Here is a 17,107-nt window from a genome sequence, read left to right as displayed (position 1 = left end):
GGGGGGGGGGGGGGGGTTGCGTGCGTTGAGTGGTTGTAGCAAGAGCGACTCTGCTTCGGCAGACACAGGTGCTCTTGGTGACATCAGCGTACCGAGGGTCACACAAGGGCTATAATTTAGCCAATCAGGGACCAGCAGGGGCTGTCTGGCACGCTGATGGGTTCATCAAGATACTCCCGCGCTTTGTGTAATGGAGCAGAGCCGTGCATATGCACGCACACCCATGGAAATACTTTTCCCACTTACTTTGATGTTCTTACACTTAATATTCTGTTTCTCTCTCTTTCTCGTTCTGCAGCGGGAACCACATACATATTTGGACGTGATGGAGGGCTCATTGTGTACACATGGCCGCCCAACGACAGACCGAGCACACGAGCTGACCGACTGGCAGTCGGCTTTAGCACCCAGCAGAAGGATGCAGTGCTGGTTAGGGTGGACAGCTCTTCTGGCCTGGGAGACTACCTGCAGCTTCAGATTGTGAGTCTTACACAAACAAACACACACTTACTATTGGGTCACAAAGTTTGAAGCCACTAGTGAAAAATATAATTCAAGTGAAAATTTTATTTAAATAATTTACATGTATTTCAGATTTTCTTGGTATTTAATACAAACCCCATCTTTAATGCAGCAGCAACAAGCTGCATGAATTCCACAAGTTTGTGTCAAACCTGATGATCGTGTTATCCAGCATTATTTGAGTTATCCAGTGAGTTGAAAGAACATCTGACCGTCTGTGCAAAGAGTCACATATAGTCAGAGAAAATATAGTCATTTAGACCAAGAACTATTGCAGAATCTTGAAAACACTTCAAGAAAATTGGACTTGAAACTATTTTCTCTCAGAAAATGTATCAAATAATTGAAAAAAATTGGCAAGTAACATGATTTAAACTTGGAATTTTGAAGCAGAAAGAGTGTGAGTATTTTCTTGTAAAATGTACTCCATTAATCCTCGTTTTATTTTAAATTTTTACATTTAATTTTTTTTACATTTTATGTTATAAAAATGTGGTGTTGAAAAAAATTTTGCTCAGAAATTGTTACAAAATTTCACAAATAATTACAACGAATCGGCAAATAACATTGGTTTAAACTTGGAATTTTGAGGCAAGACTGTACTAGTATTTTCTTGTAAAATGTACACCAATAATCTGTTTTATTTTCAACTCTGAATTTTTTTTTTTTTTTACATTTTATGTCATGAAAATTTGGTGTTGAAACCATTTTTGCTCAGAAATTGTTACTACATTTCACAAATAATTACAATGAATCAGCAAATAACATTGGTTTAAACTTGGAATTTTGAGGCAAGACTGTACTAGTATTTTCTTGTAAAATGTACACCAATAATCTGTTTTATTTTCAACTCTGAATTTTTTTTTTTTTTTACATTTTATGTCATGAAAATTTGGTGTTGAAACCATTTTTGCTCAGAAATTGTTACTACATTTCACAAATAATTACAATGAATCAGCAAATAACATTGGTTTAAACTTGGAATTTTGAGGCAAGACTGTACTAGTATTTTCTTGTAAAATGTACACCAATAATCTGTTTTATTTTCAACTCTGAAAAATAATTTTTTGCATTTTATGTCATGGAAATTTCGTGTTAAAACAATTTTTACTTAGAAATTGTTACAAAATTTTACAAATAATTACAAATAATCACACATTGTTTTAAACTTTTAATACTGAAGTAGGAAATAATTTTATGGTGTAGTTATTGTTCATGTTATGTTCGGATTTCTGTTTTGATTTAAATGTTTCAAACTTTTAAAAAAGTGAAAAAAGTGATTGTGACATGTGGCCAAGTATGGTATCCCATACTCGGAATCAGTGCTCTGCATTTATCCCATCCTAAGAGCACACACACAGCAGTGAACACACACACCATGTGAACACACACCAGGAGCAGTGGGCAGCCATTTTTGCTGCGGCACCCAGGGAGCAGTTGGGGGTTCAGTGCCTTGCTCAAGGGCACCTCAGTCATGGTATTGAAGGTGGGAGAGAGCGCTGTAGATTCACTCCCCCCACCTACAATCCCTGCCGGTACCGAAACTCAAACCCCGCAACCTTTGGGTTACGAGTCAGACTCTCTAACCATTAGGCCACTACTTTCCCTCACCAAAAAAAAACTTTATTTCCAGTTTTAAAACTTTATTTCCAAGGTTTAAATGAAAAAAAAGTCCCAGATTTTCAATATGGTCAATATGGACATTTGGTCCCAACTGTTTGAACTTGCTCAAACCTGCACAGATTCCCCTGAGAATCCCTGCTGTTCATTCATTTTCACACAAACCCCAGAGTAGAAATTCACAGAAAATCATGCTCCCGACGAGCCCTGTGAATGATCATTAGGGTAATCATAGTGTTCTATGCCTCCTCCAACACTCAAAGTGCTGGTCTGTTTTAGAAAGTTCCAGCGCCTCAGACCGCCCTCATGAATAAAAGCTGTATAATGTTCAGAATAGAAGGCCCTACCAGTACTTGCTCAGAGGATGCTATTTGATAGAACCCGCATTTCCTATGACATGCTGTGCTGGAGGAGTGGGAGTTGGAGGAAAGGGGGACGGAAAAGTGTTTGGCACTGAGCTTCGAAGAGTTGTATGTGTTTTTATTTATTTATTTTTCATGCGTTCTATTTTTTTGACGCCCACTCCTGCTGTAATCACAAACTTGATTCCCAAAAGAATCAGCGAGCTCTCTCTGGGGTGGCATTATGGCGTGACTGTTGCATGACTGCCTCAGCAAATGCGTTCCGAGCTCGGTGAGGTAATGATTTCTCCAGCTGAGCCCTGGAGTTTACGATGCATGCTGGTGTCTATGTATGATTTCAGCTACAGTGCTGCAATGCCCCGATGTACTTCACGTTTTTATTTAAAGGGGTAGTTCACCTAAAAATGAAAACCTCATCTTATTTGTCATTCCAAATCTGTATGATTTTCTCTCTCTTTTTTTTTTTTAAAGAGTATCCTGACCATACTATTCAATAAAATAAAAGTAAATGAGAACTGGGATTGTCACGCTTCAAAATAACACTGAAAAAAATAGGTTTGTCTATCATTTTATGATTTTATGATCCTTTTGTGTTCATTTTGAAGCTCCAGTACCCATCGTTTTTTAATTGCATGGAAAAGTCTGGAACTGTTCCTATAATAAAACATTTAAAGACATTTTCTCCACCAAAAGCTAAAGTAGCTACAGTAGGTTTAGTTTGCATGCACGTTCATGTGAACCCTGTGCCCTGTGTAAATTTGCAGCACGGATATGTTGCTTCAGTATGTGTTATTGATCAGCAAAATCACAGAAGCTCAGAGCGCAAGAATGATCAGATGCCCAGTAGACTGTGGGTTATGATTTACCATCTCATGTACTCGAAACATTGTGTTCCTCGCTTCTTCAGTTCAGATATGTGCTTTAGAATGCAAGGTGGTAGGTAGCAGTGATGTCTTCGTGAAATGCGTTTTAAAATGAGCTTGCAGGAGTTGCGTAAGCCCAAGATATGTAACACTTTACATAATGCCTGTAATTAAGATTATCACAGATTATATATTTCCATATATTGGCATGACAATTAATCAGGCATCCATGACTGATATATGGCTTTTTGGCATAGGGATGGCAGGGAATGTTTATGAGCAAATTAAAGGCCCTTAATGTCTTGATGCGATTAGCGGTGGATATCTAGGCTAATTCTAATGTGTGACTGGTGGAGTCTCTGCAGTGCTACGTCTGCCATTTTTGATGCTTTTTGGACTGATGACTGCTAAGCCAGCATAAAAGGTATTTACTAAATGAATCAGCCTTGTGTAGGAGGGTAAATTTGCTGTACCTACATCGCTAACCGTCCATAAAGCAGTTGAAATCATTACAGATATCCAGTACCATTTTTACCTCATAATTAACAAGGGGGAAAAAAATGATTTTCCCTGCCATTTCCGTTAATTATATTTAGGCAATGACAAGATTAATATGTCAGTATTGACATTAATGGCGAGACTGTTCGGTGATGTAATGGGATGTTTTGATAAACCTGTCTGTACGCTGGGAAGATATCATTATCCAGAGACTACCTTTCTGAAAGTGAATTAACTTAGGATCATTGACCATGTTAACGAGCGGCCCTTGATGTCCTGATTTTTCAAACAGACAGTGGTGTTCCTCCCCCCGCGCCCCGTTTCTGCTTATGACCCTAAACACTTGTGACAGAGTTCATTTAAATCTCATCATATCACCATCACTGGGGATTATCATTAGTCATCGTTCACCCAAAATCATTGAGCCGCTTGCTTATGCAGAGAGAGAGAGGGGGAGAGAGAAATAACAAGATGGAGAGTGAGAACTGTAAGGAATGGTGAGACAGGCACTGTACAGAAAAAGAAAACATTGGTACACATTCTTTCACTCAGCATAACGTTGCATTTTAAGGGGTAATGGCCTATTAAATACAATTTCTTCTGCTCAGGATGAGCTTGCCAGCTGCTCGAACCCATGGCCAAATGCCCTGCGGGCCATTTGTGGCAGCCATGCAAGCCGCCAAGCAGGACAGGAGCGAAGGAGAAATGGATGATGACTGTAAACGAGTCAAAGCCAAGTGATTATACCCCTGGGGTTTGACCAAATCATTAGCACTTTCTGACCTCTTACACTCTCGATGCCAATTGATTGTGTGTGTGTGAGCGTGCGGGCAGTCTAATGAGCACATCAGTCCAATTGAAGAATGGTGACGATCACAGCTAACTCAGCAGTGTTAGGTACAGAGGTGTGAACAGTAGTACTGACAAGGGGATAGAGAATGTGTTTGTGAGAGAAGGAGAGAAAGGACGTGAAAGGAAGCTTTCAGAGAGCACCTGTGCTGAGATGTCGGTGATAGCAGAACGGGCACATTGACCATGTTAAAGGGATAGTTCACTCAAAAATTTTTACTCACCCTATTTGTTTCAAATTTGTATCACTCATTCTTCCGTGGTGCACAAAGTGTGAATTTTTGAAGAATACAATGAAAGTGAATGGAGACAAAAAAACGGTGAAAAAAGCATTACAAAATTATCTTCAAAGTGGTCAGTGTGACTTGTATGCTATATTCCCAGTGTTTTTGAGCCATATAATATCCCAGTCTCGAATGTAGTGGTGTCATTACCACTAAAATATTTGTGATGAGAGAACCAATATTGTAAAGCATCAATATGCCATTTTTGTAGTATATGCAACTTGTTCATATGACACTACCATTAAGAAGTTTAGATTTTTTAATGTTGGGTGCATTTATTTGATCAAATATACAGTAAAAATATACAGTAATATTTTGAAATATTATTACCATTTTAAAATTGTTTTCTATTTGAATACATTTTAAAATGTAATTTATCTCTGTGATAGTTCATGCAAAAATTCATGCAAAGTTTAATTTTCAGTAGCCATTATTCCAGTCTTCAGTGTCACACAATCCTTCAGAAATCATGCTGATGCGGTGGCCAAGAAACATTTTTCATTATTATCTGTTAAAAACAGTTGTGCTGCTTAAATATTTTATTTATATATTTTTTGGAAACTGTGATACTTTTTTCAGGATTCTTTGATGAAAAGAAAGTTCAAAAGAGCAACATTTATTATGTAGAAGTCTTTACTGTCACTTTTGATCAGTGTAATGTGCCCTTGCATTCTAAATAAAAGCATGAATTTCTTTGTTTCAAAAAAGACCCAAAATTTTGAACAATAAAGTTTTTTACTGTATGTAGTCCATTTAAATTCTTCAGCAGAAGAAAAGATCAGTGTATTAACTTAACTTTCATAGTTTCAAATTTCAGACTTTAATATGACAAAACATATGGCAGCAGAAGACTATATAGAATATAGAACATAATTCATATGGGCCAGTTTTATGATAAGATTATGCAGCATCTTTGTTGTTTTAGTGCATCACAGATCCAGTCCCGATTCACTTTGTATGAAAAAAGAATGGCCAGGATAGTATTAAAAAAATTACCTTTTGTGTTCCAGTGAAGAAAGATAATTTCCATTTTTGGATGAACTGTTCTTTTAAAATATGGAAATTGATATTTGATCCATATATATATAAATCATGTTTTTCCATATTTTGTATATATTTTTGATGTCTCCAGTCAAAGTAACTCAGGGCAGCCCGAGAGACTCATATGCTCACAAATGCACGCACACTCACTCACATTTAGATGGAGGTGAAAGTGAAAGAGAGTGACAGATGCTGATTTTCTGCTTCACTTGTGTCTGAGTGGGCAGGACATACCTGGTCAGACATGAGTGACGTGTGACATGGCTCTGAGTGACAGCAAAGTGTCTGCTGACCTCATACCGTCAGTGCGGACTAAGCCTGTCTCCATCCAGCAGCTTAGATGGAAACAGCCAGTGCTTTGGAAAAATGCCATTTTGTTTCTCTCAGCTGAAACCCAGTGACACTTGTTTCCTCTATCCACTTACCCGCATAATTTGAGTATAACTCACTCATGCAGTCTGTCATTTTTACATACCGTCAAACTATATGCCAGGTCATTATACAATTTACGAGTGGCGTGGAGAACAGTTTGACTGGCCAGAGACCATTTAATGTTTGGTCTTCGTCAGGCATTTTTCCTTGAATAAGTGCACCATATGGCAAACTGTGCCTTCGCTATCTTTAGTATCTGAAAGGATAAGCAGACAGATGGCAGCAGAAGTAAAAGCTGAATATTTAAATTTATTCATCAAAATAAAAGACAGGTGTTCTTTTAAATGCCCTCTTTGTGACAAACTCAGCCCACTCGTTCCTTTGCTTTTTTTATGTTTACCACTCTTTTTTCTTCAGATTAGTCAGTGCATGAAAGAACGTGTTACTATTGAAACCCAGTGACGGGTTGACAAGGATCAATACAAAAATAGCAGCGCTCCAGTCGGATGTGGATTTGTCGATTGTAATATGAAATGATACAAGGCCAGCGCTTGTATTTGTTTGTTGTTGGGTTTTTGTTTTGTTTTTTTTTCCTCAGGAAGTCGCAGCAGTGGGGAGACAATGTGCATGACTTCTTGGATATCTTCTGTAGACAACGCCCATAGAATGCATTTGGTTTTCAGGTTCGAGAGGAACTAGGACAGAGTGCTATTTTCAGTTGTTAGAGTACTTGGAAAAGAATTCTCTGCTGCCAAGAAGATTCATGATCTCACCAGATCCAGTCCTTACCAGAAGATAAAGAGCGATTGCGAGAGCGAGCGAATGCTAGAGCGAGAGAGAGATACACACAAAGAGAGGAGGGAGGAGGGGGTGAAACAACAAGAACTGCTTGCCAAAGTGGAATTATTCTGCGGACACAACAAATTTACCTGTTTCACCAAACCTGCAGTACTCAAACAAGGGCACATGCACTCTGGAGCGTGTCACACACTGTGTGATATTTTGATCTAATATCAAACACAAGTTATTTATGAGAGCGACCACACGTTCTATCCAATTAAGCGAATTCCCTTGGTATTAGCTTGAGCATTACTGAGAGGCTCTTTATGTAAAGTGGCTGAGGTTTCCTGGATGTACCAGCTCATTTAAGCTGAATGCCATGGCAGATCAGCATCCCCTCTGTGGCACACACACTCCGTCATACTCCATAAGCTGCTGCCTGCACCTTTTCCTAAATAAGACACATCATTAGTGGCTCTTCTGTCCTTCAGGTTTCCGGAGCAACCGTCCCAGACCTTTGTGTGTGTGTGTGTGTGTGTGTGTGTGTTTGGCTCCTCTTGATGGAGCGTTCTGACTTTTACTAATATCACAATTATTCCATCGATTTATTTAGAGCTAGAGGGATAGTTCACACAAAAATGAAATTTGTCATCATTTACTCACCCATATGTTGTTCCAAACCAGTGCAATTTTCTTTGTGGAACACAAAAGAAGGTATGTTGAAGTCAGTGGGGTGGTTTTGGACCCCATTGACATTCATTATATAGACAAAAACAATTAAATCTCTGAAATATCTTTTTCACAGCGTGTGTTTCACAGAGGGAAAATGTCACAAAGGTTTGGAATGATATTAGGGTGAGCAAATGATGATCGAATTTCCATTTTTTGGTAAACCGCCACTTTAAGGTAAGACACCACAGGCAATTGTTTTTTAAAGCACTGGTCTTCTTCATTCTAAAATACACATTTTTATTACACTTTGTCTATTTACATCTGTAGATTTAAATACAATACATGTCTTTAAAGGCCATTTTCTCAAAATTAGTTTTTTCTTAAGCACTAAGCCAGAAATCTCCACTTTAGTAGCGCTTACATACACCAAACTTTCCAGTTTTATTTCTATCTATATTCTGAAGGTTTTTACAGAGGTTTGTTCATATATCATTTGCCTGATTTATACAACATTTAATTCCTGGTGATTTTTTTTCAGTGATTAAAAATATTAAAAATCCCCTCTGTGAAAACATTTAACTCTAAGATATCAACGAAACATGAATTTTGAACCTGGCTTTATCCAATATTCCAGATTTCAGGTCTGGAGATGAATGCAAATTAGTGTATTTTTAATTAGGTAATGCCTCATTTGCATATTTAAACAACATTTTAGAAAACGTGTAATACAAAATGTATTGACTTAATGCACTGTGAATATGAAAATTGCAAAATATGGTGATGATTTTTTTTTTTTTTTCACCTGTGGTGTCTTGCCTTAAGTAATAAATAAATATTTGGTAACAAGTATATTTTTAAGCACAATAAACCTACTGCTCTAAACTATATATTCTCAAGTTCAGAACAACTGAATTATTTTTGTGTATGGCAAGAGGAGGTCGTTGCAGTTCCAGAGTAGATGAAATGCTCTGTCAATCAGGATGGTACCGTGGTTGTCATCTAATTGCCTACAAGAAACGAGAGAACTCTAGAGAACAGTGTTGCTATACCAACCCCCATTGAGTCTAATGAGAATCCAGTTGTATTAGTTCTTTATATTTAGAGCAGCACTGCGGGTCTCGGTGGAGAGGTGACATGAAGCTTGAGACGGACAGGAATGGCCGAGACGCAGCCATGTGGAACCAGGCCTTCCTTTTAAATGACACCCCATCCTTCGCTCGCTTAAGGGATCATTTAGCGAACACCAAATCCTGAGCACAGCACCCAAAACATTTGTTATTCTGTGATAATCTGGGATTTGGTGTCACGGCTCATTTTTGCTCTCCCCTCCCGTATGTTTAGCCCCTGAGGCATTCATAATAGAGCCGCCTTTTTTTTACAGAAAAATCTGAGAAACTGGGACATTATCACACCCGGGACTGAATGTAGGACGTAGGGTGTCTCTCTTAAACTATGCCCACTTTAAGTTTTAGGAAGAAGACCCCTGCAAAAGTCCAAACCCCTCGTCCAAGTTAGAACTAACTTAAAAAATGCTTGCGGACTTCATTACTATGTTCACATTCCCCCTGGCCAGGATGTGGTTGATTCAATGCTGTCATTTCCGAGTTTTGAAAAGGCATGACACGCTTGGTGTTGGTCCCAGCCACCAAACCCAGAATGAAGGATGAGGTCAGCTACCCGAAGGGACGGCCTGGACGGAAGGGTGAAAGAGAGGTCGTTCTCCAATTAGAAGGGGGCGTGGTGTGTCACAGCCTGTTGGAATGCAGGCCAAGCTCTCGCATCACTTCTCTGACCAGAAAGCTGAAAAGATGGGCAGGGAGTGAGAGATTGGCCCTGGAGAAATGCTGTTAGAGAGCGCAGAGGAGGGTGAAGGAGACACTGCCCCATTGTTCCCGTTGATGGAAAGAGGATAGGGCTAACGGGCAGAGTCTGTCTTCATTATGAGGTGTGAGAGGCGGAAGGAACATCCAGCTTCTGCCCAGCTGGAGATGACAACATGGGGTGTGTGTGTGTGTGTATCAGAAAAAGAGAGCTTGTGAGTATCCAGACAAAAACACACATCTCCTGGGAGGGTATAATGAAGTCTGGTGTTGAGATTTGTCCTCTGCTTGCTCTCTTCCTGCAGATAGGTGTGAATTAGGGGAATTCACAAAGGGATCTTCTCATACACACCTCATTTCATTATTTTCAAATGCCACGTGTAGCTTTTGCAATCTGCAACAAATCAATCGAAAGGACCACACGTTCCCACAGCAGCCTATTTCAGTTTTTTTAAACTAATGGCCTCCATCTGTCGTAAATATGTCAAATAACAATTTTCACGATTGCTTGCACTCGTGTGCAGGCTTGTAATAGCATTCATAACAAGTTTGCAACAACTTTTTAGTTAACTAAGTAGTGCATGTAGGCACGCAGGTCATCAAGCAGAGCACAGAGTGGGCATAGTTACGGTTTTATATAAGACAAGCACCAAGTGGATCGTGTGAGTATTATTATGTGCTTTCATGAGAAGAGATTGTTTGCACATGAATACGTTTTATTGTAATTAGCAAAAGACAACCCACCCACTGAGCTGCATCAAATAGGAAACCATTAAGAATTGAGGCCATCTAGTGGTGTGGAAGTGAAGCGCACAGAGTGATTTCACTCTCACTGATCGCATTAATAAGACAGAAACATGCATTGATGAGAATTTACACTGAAAATGACAAGCGGCGCATCAGAATACAGATTAGATTCCGTTTCAGTGAGACTGTCACACATTATTCTGTATGACCAGCATATTGCCTTGAGGCACTGATTTGAAGGGGAAAAATCTTATAAGGTTATTTTTTTTCCTGTGATTCGATTATGTTATCTGCCTGCAGGCTTGTTGAGAAACTTTTGAACATGAACGGGAATGAAAAAGTAGTATTATTTAGTTTACAAGGCTTAATGTGACACAGTAAATTTTATTTTGACATCTGCAGCAGTCATGCCACCCCCTTTAAAATTACGGATTGCTGGTGGTAATAAATGTTTTGCCATAAATGTAGCATGTAAGTTTACGTCTTTCCATCTGTGTTGATATATATATATATATATATATATATATATATATATATATATATATATATATATATATATATATATATATATAAAATCAGAACCCCACACAAATCTGAGGGGTTTTGTATCACCCTGCAGGATTGCAAAATTATTTTATATTTTATGCCATTTATACAGTGTAGCAGTCTTTTTTTTTTTTTTTTAATCACAGTATTCTATAAAGCTATATAATGTTTTTGTATAATCAGCACTGGGCTGTTTAATTGAACATTGTAGAAGGCATCAGCTACAGTATGTCTCTCATATCACTGAGCATTTTCTTTCTTGTAATTAAAAAATTTCAACTGAAATCAATATTTCATGTCCATTTATTTCTTTAATTGGTAAGTAATCATGTAATAAACAGAATGGTGTACAGTCAGCTGGTCATTAGTCCAAAATAAACTACTTTAGGGTGATACAAGACCCTCCCGCTGTACGATGGGCAATCAACCTTTCAGGATTTATTAGCCTGTACATCACTTACATATCACATTGCAAATGCAATAATACACACTAAATTTGATGTCGATTTCATTTAAAATTTAATATTGTCTTTATATACACAGACATAACAAATATATCCCCACTAATTATTATCAAAAGAGAATAGCAAAACTGCTAAAATGGAGACAAATACTTGCCAGTTTCTTTATTACTATCCATTACCTTCATCTAATAGCCTCATTAAAACAAAAATTATAGATATTTTTGTTATTAAATATGAATGCCGCCTTTTGCGGGCGAATTAAAGTGGTGGTAAATCTTTCTGATGCATTGTGCTGTCAGGAGAAATTGTGCACAGGCTGATAAACTATCACCTTGTTTGGTCCTCAATAAATTCGGTACATTCTGCCAGTTAAGATGGAGTATAGCTGCTTCTTTATGAGAGCGTTTATTAATAATCAAAAATTGTGTTCTGCAAGGTTGCTAAAACAGGGTGATGTTCATATGCTAAAATAAGGCAGTGCATATAACTCAAAGCTTTATGTTGGCAGAGTGAATCAGAACAGAATGACTATGATATAATCTTAAAGACCTCTTTCTGTTATCTCCCTTTCTTTCTTTTTTTCCTTTCTCTATCTATCTTTACAGGAAAAAGGAAATATCAAAGTGGTGTTCAATGTGGGCACCGATGACATAAACATTGAAGAAACCTCTAAGTTTGTAAATGATGGAAAGTACCACATAGTTCGCTTTACGAGAAGTGGTGGTAACGCCACCTTGCAGGTGGATGATCTGCCAGTCATTGAGCGCTACCCAACAGGTAAGAGCCCTCAGCCTTTATACGCATGTTCACACACACACTCACACATAATCTCAGCCATGCAGCTATGCACAACGGGAACAATAAAAGGCTGGCAGAGCTCAGGAAAAAGAGTCTGAATCACAGGGTTAAGAATAAAATGCTTTTGTCTGTGATTGTGGTTTCTCACAGTTTAAAAAAAGGTAACCCTGGTATCCTTTCCAAATGTCAGCAGAGATGATTGCTCTTGGGGCTTTAGAAGGCTGAAAATGTCAGAGCCAGGGTTATCAAATTCACCAGCCTCTCAGTCGCCTGAAAAGCCCTGACAAAAGCTTGACAAGAGATCAGAGATGAGAAATAATCCCATTGCTCTCGTTTGTCAATCAAGATGAAAAGGAGGTGGCTGTATTAGTCTTTTAATTTGTATTTTACTTCTTCCATTACAGAGATGATTTGCTCTTGAGCTTCACAAACGTCTTTTCTTCTTGGGAGCAGACGTGATAGATTGTTGGTGGTAAATGTTGAGTGTTCGACGACTGAAGTGGTAATGAAGCTCGGAAAATCTCATGCTTCCCATAAGTGCTGCGTTGTCGTCCGTTGCTCATCATTGCGTTCAATACAGCTTGTCATTAAATTCAAAATGTGCGGGGAAAATGCAAATGTATACTCGTGAGACACACTAGATTCAGCTGTAGATACATTGCTTGCATAGAATTGCATTTTGTATTATTTATTATTTGGAGAAGAGTAAGATTCTTAACAGCATTATCCAAATCCAAGAGTTGACATTTACTATTTACAGCAGCTTAGGCAAACTAGGACATACACTGAAACAAAATATCATAGAAATAGACATAAGTTCTTGGTAACAGGACTATAAAGAATACAGAGGGATAGAAATAGAAACAGACACCGAGAGAGAGGTACTGTTTTTCCTAGTCGAGACCCTCTTATTGTTTTAGTGTAAACAAACAACACAAATACCAGCAGCGTCTTTCATTTGGAGTGGAAGACAATTGCTTGTTAAAATCGAGTCATTGTAATGTGCCATTTTCTCTCGGCTTCCTGTTTCCATTGTGTCTGTGGATTTACTAGTGAGCAGTGCACTTGTGATTGCCTGAATACTAATGCATCGTATGTCTGTGGCAGAATGGAAGAAACTTTTCCAATGAAATATATAAAGAAAGAAAATTAGTCATGACCGCTTCATTTTAATCAGTGCTTGATTGACTCTGCTCTGCGTTAGACGAGATAATAAATGCATAGAATTTAAATTGACAATGAGGGAGAACAAAATGGGGAGTTTGTTTATCTTGAACAATTAGCTCTGGAACTAGTGTAGCTTTAGCATACAAAGAAATCATGCAATTTTTCCTCCCACTCTTAACCTATGCCGTCATTCTTTCACCTAACCAATTGTATTGTAATGCAGTTGTAATGTAGTAATTACATATAGTAATAATGGATATATTAAACTAAGAAATTTAATTTTCAAAGTGAAACACTTATATGTATATTCAACTTCCTTCTCATTAATTCATCCCCCTGAAGTTTTGTCCGTTTTACTTACATTTTTACTTAAATTTCTGTTTTACTTAAAAATTTAATTAAATCAAATTCAAATAAAGCTTCAATCAAAATAGCTGTCACTGAATGTGTATCAGGAGTGTTTTGTATTGCATTTTATATTGTTATTTTAGTAGAATGGGGAGCTCTTTGGTCTGACACTGACTGGCAGGAAGGATAATACTTCACAAAAATATGAAAGTTATGCCATTTTTGGGCTGAATTTGGCTGTTTTTAATTTAAATGCAACCCAAAACAACACAGGACCCCACTTACGTCCATTGTACCACAAAAAAAGAGACATTTCTGAAAATATCTTTTGTGTTCAGCAAAAGAAAGTAAGTCAACATGAGCGTGAGTAAATGGTGGCAGAATATTCATTTTTGGGTGAACTATCCCTTTAATGTTTCTTAATGACTGTTAAGGGAAGGATTGAGAGTGAAATAAAATGCAGTCAGTTTTCAGCAAACGTGATGGAAAGACTTTTAATTAAGAGTTCTGACAGCTTAGGTAATCACAGATTTTTAAAGGAACTTTGATGAAAGTTGAGGGCCACAACCCCATATATACAGTAGCATTTAAAATCACCTATGCTTTATGTCCATCTGTAGACATTTTAAATGGATGCAAGCACTTAAGTAGAGCTTTTTCATATTTGGTAAAAAAAAAAATTCCTGTAATGTTCCTGACAGAATTACCGCCATACAGCTACTGCTGGGCACCGATATGGCCACAGCATGAGTTTTGGACTGGCGGAGGGATAAATTGAGGTGTTGTTGCTGTCCTTGAAAATCACAATCACATCTATTACAAAAGGATGCAGAACAGATATAAAAGCACAGAAATGTTTTCTTGGATTATTTAGATGCCTTTTGCTGAAACAGGAAAGTGTCTTAGTCTTGTATTTGCAAAGGAAGAGTGTTCAGACTGTTAGCATGCTAAGCTAACTAGGCAGTCATTTTCACTTTACAGAGAGGCCCTAAGGCAACTGCCTCCTCATTTAAACAGAACATGACCACTGCGTGTGTATGAGTGGGTGGGTGGGTGTGCGTGCGTGCGTGTTTATGTGCATTCAAGCAATCATGCACACAACTTGCCCTTAGTCATCCAGTCCTACTTCAAGAGCTCCTATTGCTTTTTTCCCCCTTCTTGTCTTATTTCTTTTAAGCTATGATTTGAGACAAATTGCTCCTTTCACTCTTGATTACTGTAGGTAAAGTGCACAAGTGGACATAAATCACAGTTAGACCTGACTGCACATGGTAGGGAGAGAAAATGACAGAATTAAAGAAAGGGGGAAAAATACAAATGAATGAAAGTAAAAGGAAAGGGGGACTCATTGTATTAGACTGAGTTTCAAACTTCTTTCTGCTCTCACAGCAGAATATCGGCACGCTCAGACTCAAGTCCAGAATCAAGCACTCCATCTGTCCTTACGTGCAGCCCTGCGGAAGCCTTATTTCCCTGTCCGCGGGTGTTCTCCTTCTGCAATCACCTATCAAAAACAGTATTGTACTGTGTTTGAGAAGCAATTTAGTTATGTAATTTCAGTGTTGGATACAGAATAAAGAGCTTTACCTCAAAAGTGCAGTCGACTAGAGCAGCCATACTCAAGGAGGTATAAACTTAAATTTAGTGCTTTAAAGGAATCATTTGCCAAACTTTCATACCTTTGTCATTTCAAACCTGACGTTCATTCTTCTGTAGAACACAAAAGGAAATAGTTTGAATAATGTCTTTGCCACTATTTTCCACATAATTAAAGTAAATAAAGATCTAGCTCAGATGACAAGATGACCAAAAATGTTTCATATTCACTTTCATTGCATGAAAAAGAGCATCCATTATATATATATTTTTTTTTCTTTTGTGTTCCACTGAAGAAAGAAAGTCATATAGGTTTGATGATAGAATTTTCTGTTCGGTCAGTTTAGTGTATAGTATTTGTGCATATGTATATAGGAAATGAGGACACATTAGAATGGAAATCACACTGAATTTCTCACATCATAGCCTTCGGGCTGATTCGCTACTCTACTCTTGTTACATCTCGTTTAGGAAACATTTTCATCCGTTCGTATTTTAATCATACTTTAATCGCATATAGAGAGAGTGCAACTCGTATTTGATTGACAAATAACAAGTTAATTGCTCATAGAGTAAAAATTGTGAGGCATAATTACACTCTTTGGAAATCTGAGCAAGTCAGGTTTGTGTTGAATTTTCCAGTGAAGTCAGCAGTGGTAATTATGTGTGGGCCGTAATGGGAAAGAAGTAAATGTTTTCAAATAATTTCAATTCAATAGAGCTACCGTAGCTGGCTCGACCTGGACATGTTGCATAAATATCAGCATTTAAGTACAGTTTCTGCTCGAGATCACGTGGCGCCCACTGTAGGGGACAAGTACCTAAATGTGTGCATATGGACATCTCTGAGGTCAAGCTTTTGTCAGAGCAATTTCAAATTCACATGGGGAACATGAACATGAATAGTGACTGATCTTTCATGCATTACTGATGAACTGATAATCTTCCTGTTGCTTTAATCCTTTGAGTGTTTTTTCTGCTACTTTGATGTTTTTAAATGTATTGTGATCTGATAATGTGAAATTTATCATATCAAAAATGACTGAAAATACCTTAGATTAGATAGCAAATGTGAAGCTAAAATCAAACTGGTTGCAAAACGCTGGAATGTACTGTAATGACAATATTTAGATTAAAATGAGCTAGTTTTCATGTATAACTAGATGAAAAAATCTGCTAAAAAGATTTAAAAGATTACTATTTTGTAAATGTATTATGTAAAGGAATGATATTGTGTATAAACGTGATTGAGTCTGGTGGGTTTCTCTTAACACAAGAAGAGTAGGTGCATATTTAACATAGTGCTTCTATTAAAATAGGGTTAATTTGTTTGCTTAAATTTTAATTGAATGAAAAGCTTCATCATTCTTATGTATGCAACCTTGGTGTTCCAAATAAAAAAAAATGAAAGAAAAATAAGAGGAAAAAAAAAACAGACAGTTAAGGTATATGTTTCACTGTAGGTTTTAATCTTTGACCTTTCAGATTTTTAACAATGAAATGTCTCTTTAAACTTTAAAGGCAACATTGATAACGAACGCCTGGCGATTGCTAGACAGCGAATCCCATATCGGCTTGGTCGAGTAGTTGACGAATGGCTACTCGACAAAGGTAAAAACACTGATTAAAACTTTAAATAAAAGATAATTTGATCATAAGCAAGTGATATTTTGCACAGCAAATAAACCATCTAAAACATAAATCCCCTGTTTAACCAAGTTTAAAAATTAAACAAATGTAGTTTGTAATATTTGCACT

The 17,107-nt window shown here is 37.6% G+C and overlaps 1 protein-coding gene across 12 annotated transcripts in view; it reads left to right on the top strand.

Annotated features, from left to right (window-relative positions):
- Window positions 1–17,107, top strand: part of nrxn1a (neurexin 1a) — a 187,057-nt gene that overhangs the window by 148,011 nt on the left and 21,939 nt on the right. For 11 of the 12 annotated variants that reach the window (XM_016268811.1, XM_016268808.1, XM_016268805.1 and 8 more), the window contains 3 exons: window positions 299–480; window positions 12,046–12,217; window positions 16,871–16,960. In XM_016268811.1, the coding sequence (XP_016124297.1) occupies window positions 299–480; window positions 12,046–12,217; window positions 16,871–16,960 (444 nt within the window). The remainder of the gene's footprint in view (window positions 1–298; window positions 481–12,045; window positions 12,218–16,870; window positions 16,961–17,107) is intronic. The other variant, XM_016268812.1, reaches the window with a different exon arrangement.

This window comes from Sinocyclocheilus grahami, unplaced genomic scaffold (genome assembly GCF_001515645.1).
Source record: "Sinocyclocheilus grahami isolate Dianchi unplaced genomic scaffold, SAMN03320097.WGS_v1.1 scaffold47.1, whole genome shotgun sequence".
NCBI lineage: Eukaryota > Metazoa > Chordata > Actinopteri > Cypriniformes > Cyprinidae > Sinocyclocheilus > Sinocyclocheilus grahami.
Note: the sequence above shows the minus strand (reverse complement) of the source record. Positions and strands in the feature narration are given on the sequence as shown.